Consider the following 8,232-nt stretch of genomic DNA (forward strand, 5'->3'; position numbering starts at 1 on the left):
AGTCCCCGTGGGGGCAGCGGTAAAATCTTCGGATTTCACAACGCTAAAAATCAGAAGTTCGATTCCCCTCAGTGGACACAACAGATAGTCCGATGTGGCCTCACTATAACAAAACACACACATACAGCTTTTCTGAAATAGCACAACATTCAAGACCCCACTAACTCCCCACGATTTTACTCCTAGCAGTCATCAGAGTCATATTCAAATCCTTCAGTGAGATGCAGTCAAGTCTTCAAAGCAAAGAATGACTAATAGTTTTTGTCGCTCCCTATCCATAGTTTAACATGTTCGTCATCCCAATGTCAGCAGTTAGGGCACCATTTTAATCAACGCCTTATTTCACAGGCGTAATGAGCAACTTGTAGACTGAAACCCGCTTATGAAATCATACAGCATGGAACGTCTTTGCGCGTAGTAAATATGTTGGGCTTCAGTCCTGAATTCTTAAAATAAATCCTGGATAGCAGATGTAGTACCATCCCAGATAGTGGATTTAGTGCCATTTGTACCGTTCTATTTTCACATTAGCACTCCTAGTGCCTGGATAGCAGATGTAGTACCATCCCGGATAGTAGATTTAGTGCCATTTGTACCGTTCTGTTTTCACGTTAGCACTCCTAGTGCCTGGATAGCAGATGTAGTACCATCCCGGATAGTGGATTTAGTGCCATTTGTACCGTTCTATTTTCACGTTAGCACTTCCAGTGGTTCTTCAACATATTAACCACAGTGGATTAATATACAGGAAGGCATGCTGAAATGTATTAGATAAACCTACCTACCACACGTGTTGCATTTAACAACACTTTCTCGTTGAAGATTCATCTTATCTTACCACTTAGTGGCTGCCCATAGTAACTCCTGGCCTTTTTGAACTCAAAATAGGGATGCAAATTCAGTGAAGAGGGGTCCATTTCTAGCTAGGGGTGTGTAATTCTAGTTCATTTAGCAATATAAAGTATATCTGTATAACCTAACTAACGAACAACACATGTGATAGTTTACTCACCGAAAACAAGAAATGTGTTCGTGAAAACAAACCAACCAGAAATAATTCGTCCTTAAAAATAATATTTACTATATTATAAAAAGTATTTTTATAAGATACTAATTATTTTTTTAAAAGCGCGTGTTCTTTTGGCATCGCTCTTATAAGTAAATTGATAGACGTGTAATACAACAATAAATTTCTTTATTGTTAGAAAACTATCATAAAAACTTCAAATGATTAGCAGAACTTTTCATTTTCAGCTGTGCTTTGTGTATGTTCATTACCTTTGTTTTTGTTCATTTATTTTCTAAGATTGCAGTGTCATGAAAGGTGGTTCGTGAAATGTCGTCCCGAATAAAAATGATTTCAAATAAACCCAGGAATGCTCACAACGGTTTCCTGAATATACACTCACCACATCCTTCTGTTAAAACATATTTTAATGTAGTTTTCTCACTATCGCGTTACCTATTTCAAATGTTTTTTGTTTTTTTTTAATTGTATGGTTATTGTGTTAATAACAAGCAACTTATCACTGTTCTACTCAACAGAGTCTGGCACTGATTGAAGGTAACATTCTACCTGGGGCTGGAGTTTTGGTTGGTTGTCGGTGAGTAATACTTTTTTGGAATTCAGACCCGTCCTTTTCTGTCTCTCTCAATATCAAAGCCACTGTTCAATAAGATTTTTGTTTGAAAGCACGTGATCATCAACTATTTTATAAGCTGAACCCAGTTCTAATAAATATAACAAGGGCTTATTTCAATTGAGTAAATCTTCTTTAGGATAAATCTTGTTATCATTTCAGTAAACAAAACGGATTAACTCCATAGACTCGTTTTCATCTTAAAGAAGTTAAAGGGAACTTTAATAAAATCCGTTAACAAATATAGTATTTTACCATTGTCGATAAAAGGCTTCATATCTGCCTTATCAGCCAAGTAATGATCCCTATCAAACAGTATTGTATTCCTAATCCATAAGATTAGCTTTCATATAAACAATTAATATTTTTTACTGATTTATTGTGAGAGAGATGTAGTTACAAATTGTTGCCATGCAATATGTTCAATCATGTAGACGTAAAAAAAAATAATAATACATTGAAAACACCGTTCATAGTAAATCATCGATGTTTTAAAAGACAGTTTTTTTTATGTACTCCTGTATATAGCAGGTTTAAAAATTAACCCACGCACATTCACGAAGGTAGTGAGTAAGTATCTAAAAACTCGTGAAAGGTCGTCACAAAGAACGATAAATACTTATTCAATATTCTGTATTAACGGCATTTGCTGAATAATTTACTGTATGAAACACGTAACCCTAATGGTAGTCGCGTGATGAGATTCAACAGGGTGTGGTGTAGTGAATTTGAAGTTTTTATGGACGAAATCTGTCTGAAGTGTAGTGGCGAACAACATTTCGGTTTCTGCGCTGAAACCTTCTTTTGGTCAGTACAAAAGTTGAAATTCAGTACCACTCACTCTTTCTAACACCGCTCTAAACCAACATGTAAACTATTATATGCACAATCTGATTGCGTGGCTTGAAATATATTGTAATTTATAAAGCAGCATTATCATATCGAAATGTTAATTCCTTCTTTTTATTTTTATTTCTATCACAGTACGCGTTCACACGTGATAAACCCTACACTACAGAAACTTATACAGTGCTTTATGAGAGTATGAATTAACTTTAAGATTGAGTTACTTCGTGCTTACGGAGCTACTAATATGTTAATGTTCAAAATTCTGATAAGGTTTAAGTTGCTTCAAGTATTTCTAACAAAGTTTTACACACGTTATTTCTACCGTTGACCCGATCAGGGAACAAGAACACTAACTGGCTGATTCGCCAGTTCTTGTGGACAGTAGTAAAGTTAACCAAAATAAATAATAATAATAATGCATGTGAAATAAATAAATATTTGGTATTAGAATGAAGTAAAAATATTGTTGGGTTATTAATTCTTACCCTACAAATCAGGCATAATAATTACTTAAATAAAATTTATATGTATATATTTAAAAAAATATAGCGTCTAGTCCAGTCTATGTCCGGTGAATTCTACCTCGATACTACACGACTACCTGTTCCTATTAACCCTATAATATTCCCAATACAACTAATAAATCTGTACTTGTTCAGCATGACGTAACCTAACCAAACGCGTAAATTAAAGGCTGTGTTTAGCAACTATTGAGGAAAAATCTAAGTAAAGAATTTTTCAAAATTATTTAAGCGCCCGGGGTGCTAAAACGGGTGAATGCAATAAATATTGTTTTATTAGTTATTTCTTTCTGCAGATGGTTCTTTACTAAAGAGCTTTACTTGAATGATATAAAACGTATGAAAAGAAAACCTTTAATTCAAATTATCCACTTAGCTTTTTGAGTAATGCTTTTATTTCTATTTCTAAATCACATCTAATATTTTCTAATAAAATCACTAAACAAATAAATAAAAACAGCTAAATTTAATAATTTTATTATCAAAACTCTATAATAATATCATTGTACTAATGGTAGTATTCTCTTCCTTTGGTTTAAGATTAAATTGAAACCACAAAAATATAAAAAAACTTGTTGCTTTCACCCGGGATCGAACCGGGGATCTGGTGCGTGTGAGGCGTACCTTTTTTTTTATTAATTCACCCCCATAGAGTGAGTATAAGGAAAATAAATACATCAAATGCTCAATACATACAACGAAAATGACTGTACATACTTGTATAGTTCAAAACAAAATACAAAGATATTTACTTGAAATACACACACAAAAAAGTTGTATAACAAAACATACTGAAAACACAAAAGAAACATCCAAACAAATACAAAAATAGTAGAACACTAAGCATAGAACACGACGTAACCAAAAAGATCAATAAAACCCAAAGAAAAAAATTATAACCCGAATTAACGACAAGAAATTATCACTCCAAGTACCCACAAAGGGCATAACCCTGTCGACTCTCACTCACCAAATGACCACGTTATGTGAGACATACGTTATAACCACTACACTATAGAAATGTGTTGAATACACTTTTCCTTTAATCCTGATTAATTTATTATCTCAAATAATGTTTTTATTGGTTACCAAACAAAGATGTTACACTAATGTTTATTAAGTTGTTTGTCTTTAAATGAAGAACATAAGTTTCTGAAGATGACTCTTTATTACAAAAGTGGATATGAATGATTCTATATAACGTATGAAAAGAAAATTTTCAACTAAATATTTTTACACTGAAGGAATATGCTCCAAGGTTCGTGAATTTCTCTTTGTTGATCATATATTTTACTAAACACTTCTCTTTTTTTTTTTCATTCACATAGGTTTATTCACTTATGTTCAGAGTTTGACATTTCGTTTTCTGTGGCGAGTGAGACCCTCTTGCAATCCATAAAATCCCCTAATCCAGTAAAAGGCACTTTGTCTGAAACTGCTCTAAACAAGTTGGGGGAGGGGGTAATCAGTTATTTCTCTTTCCTCTTAATGGGTGATTGGAATTTGAAATTTTTATGGACTTAATATATCTGAATTTGGGGGAATCGGTTCCATTTAAGTTGGTAAGATTTTACGGTACTTTTTGAATACATAGTTGGCTACTGATAGTGCATTAATATGATATATTGTTTAATACGAGAGCTTAGTCTTTTTTCCAGCCCATGTTATCTAACTTTATAGATCAAGAACGCATTTTTGGGGCGGTTTACACAGGCTTAGGCTACTTTTGGCAATAGATTTACCATAACTGATGCAATGGAGCTGAAGCAGAAGTTACAATAAAAAAAAGAAACCATTTGCAGATTTTCTGAACATTTGCTCACATCATTTTTGCACATTGCAATAGATTTGATCGCACTGACGTAGTTTTTGATATCAATAAAACATATTCAATCAAAATAATGTAGAGAGAATCAAGCGAAGTTCTGAATATGGAGCAGTATTTTTGGACAATATTACGGAAAACCACCAAATCCAACAATGGAAACAGCTGTTAGCATTGTAAACCTGTGAGACCCAACTGGTCAGATTTGTGTGTGTGCAGCATTGAAAACCTAAACACGAGGGAAACGCAGCTAAACAAAGTCGCGTGTTTTACGTGTGAATAAAAAATGCATTCTGCTAAGAATAAAGCCTTTGATCTTCAGACTTCCCAAGAAGAAGTTACTTCCGTATTCTGCTACTGTACGGGGTTGTTGTGCGTTTATCATTATTGCACATGACACATTTCAAAGTGACACTGATTCTACAATAAAACAAGGTCAGGTTGCACTAAAAAAACATTTTTAAACATCTGGAAATCAAAGTCCTGCATTACTCGGGATGCATGCATTCATCGGATGTTACGCTAGCTATTTGTATTTTCAGGTACTACATTTCTATCCTGTGTTTCTTCTTTCATGTGTTACGTGTGGTAAAATATAAGCAGTACGTGCGTGATGTGATAAACAAAGCATTATGTAACACACAACATCAAATGCTGCCCTCCTGTTTTTACGTAACTTGTGTTTTAAATGGGGGAATAGTCTAACGGAAATGTGAGGAAATGAGTATGATCAATATTTGAGTATGTGTGTGAGACGTTTTCAGGTCGAGCACGGTTTTCGTCTGTTTCAAACTTTAGAAAACATAAAAAAATCGATAAAGAGAATATCGTATTTATAGGGTTAATAGTAATTGATGTCAACTACCTGTTTCATGTTGCCTGTTTTAAATCATTTACATAATCAAGAAGATAAATATTAAATGCTGTGTTTCCAAGTTATAGCTGCCTCTTATGGCTGACAACTGAACATAAACACCAGTTGAAAATCATTAAGTACTGTGCAATAGTTAGTGTTTTTGATATTTATAAAATGCCAGCTGGATGGAAGTTATGTAAATTCATGATTAATGAAAAGTTGCTTCCCATATATGTAATTGCAAAAAACGCAAAACACCCCCCCCCAAAAAAAAAAACCTGCAAAACACAAAATGTGAAGCGGCAAATTTGCAAGTACCTCTCCATGGACCCAACAAAACTTCATGTCAAATTTAGTGAATATCCATCAACAGGGAACGAAGTAATGGTAATAAACATAAAAAACACCAATAGAAACAAAAAAACACAAAATCCAAAATGAAAATGTTTATGCACCCTCGCATGGACCTAATGAACCTCCACACCAATTTTGGTGAAGATCCATCCACACCCTGCGAAGTAGTTACATTTCTATAGATTACTTGGCTAAAAAATTGTATGTGATATATTTGTCTGACAGTAATACTTGAATGTCATGTACTACAAAATTATTAGAGATATAGAGACACGCCTCTTTCTTCACTTGGGTCAAAATACACTACAACATACACAGTTCAACAACATTGTCTGAAATATAACATTAACATCTTCTAATACGTATCTAAAATGGTAAATACTTCGGTCGGATACCAAGCGCGTGTGAAGAGCACGTGATAACCACTACACTACGGAAACTGGCTTATATCATTTACCTCATCAGACTATTATTGAAATAAACAACACATCGTACCATTATAAAACGTTATACGTATTGTATTTTATTATTTGAAGAATACGTATCATTGATGTTACTTTTTTATTCTTCGGGGTTATTCTATTTATGGAATTAAAATAAATTTGAAGCCCCATCTGTCATTCGGTTAACCACTTCTTCCTGAGTTATACCGCTTTAGGGGATTCTATCCCTCATAGATTTTTGTTTGTTTGTTTGAAGTTAAGCACAAAGTTACACAATGGGCTATCTGTGTTCTGCCCACCACGGGTATCGAAACCCGGTTTCTAGCGTTGTAACTCCGCAGACATAGCGCTGTGCCACTGCCCCCTTCATAAACAACCCTGAAACAAGATGAAATCGAAAAACAAGAGTAGGCTTCCCGTAGTGGTGAACTGTGTTTTATTTCTAGGATGTTTTTACTTGTCTTTGATTCACCCTATACTACTAATACATTCTTCTAAATTATTTATCAGTCATGTTGTTTGGGATACTAAAAATAAATATAAAACCCAATATATCATTCAAAAGACAACTAAAACCATCAGACATAGGATATACATTATAAGAAGCCTGGTCTTATTTTTCAGGTTTGCCCTTGTGTAGGGCTACTAACGAGGAGCGGCATTCTTCAAAACCAGTATAACTCATTGACAAGTGGTGAATAGAATGACAAATTGGGCTTATGTGTATTTTTGATACCTTATATAAGATTTAAAGTAGTGTTATTCTTGAAAAAAAAATGGATTTTTTAAATTATATTGTGGTTCACTTATCCTGGAAACTGGACAGAAAAATATTCATTTCGATGCTTGTAAACTGGAATCCTTTCTTTTAAGATCTCGGGAATTTGTAGTAAATAGATATATCTTTATTAGGGGTTATTTTTTAGTCTTTATATCTTGAGGTGAATTACCTAACGGGTGAATCATGTGACCTATAAATTTAAAAATAACATTTCAACTCCACTATTGGTTTAATTTAATAAGGGGTTTGTCTAATTATCCGTGTCATGAGACGCTGAAATTTCATCTAAACTATTCTTCTGTGATGGCAAATAAGTTATAAGACATAAGTGGTAGGTGAAAAACAGTATCCAACTACTTTTGACCAGACAATCAAGATTTCTACGTAATGAACTGTTCAATGTCAAGATATACTCTAGTGTGTACTCGAATGTTTAGTGTTTCCAAAAAAATTTGCTTGATTCTAAATTCTGAAGGACGGGGAAGAAAGGAAAGTTCTGGAAAATGTTTCTGGTTTTTAATTATAATAACTATGAACTAATTATATGATATTATCTGTTTTTAATCGCAAAGTATCTGAATACTAAATATAATGTTTCCAAACCATACCTACCTTGTCTGGTCTACACTTCAATACATATTAAAACTAAATTTAAAGTGTCGGGGTGTAGAGTGTTTCGGTTTCTCTACTAAGCCTTTCCATACAGCCTTCATACATGAACAACAACAACAACAAAAAAAAGACATTTGTATTAGAATGCTTTAGGGTTGTACGGATAGCTCATAAATTTTGTCATTAGTCCTACTTCCCAAATAACGTTTCTCAAATAACGCAATAAAACAATCGTTTATTTTATTTCCTAGTAGTATTATTAAATGAATAAATATATAATTATTATGTATATGATGTTACTACGTATAATGTAAATATTACAATTAATTGAGGAACATCAGCATATAAAAG

General features: G+C 33.4%; 1 protein-coding gene across 1 annotated transcript in view; it reads left to right on the plus strand.

Annotated features, from left to right (window-relative positions):
• Positions 1-8,232, plus strand: part of LOC106465222 (adenylate cyclase type 2-like) — a gene marked incomplete at its 3' end in the record, with an annotated part of 160,955 nt that overhangs the window by 112,373 nt on the left and 40,350 nt on the right. The window contains exon 12 of the mRNA XM_022393078.1: positions 1,546-1,604. Within this exon, the coding sequence (XP_022248786.1) occupies positions 1,546-1,604 (59 nt within the window). The remainder of the gene's footprint in view (positions 1-1,545; positions 1,605-8,232) is intronic.

Source organism: Limulus polyphemus, unplaced genomic scaffold (assembly GCF_000517525.1).
Source record: "Limulus polyphemus unplaced genomic scaffold, Limulus_polyphemus-2.1.2 Scaffold1874, whole genome shotgun sequence".
Taxonomy (NCBI): domain Eukaryota; kingdom Metazoa; phylum Arthropoda; class Merostomata; order Xiphosura; family Limulidae; genus Limulus; species Limulus polyphemus.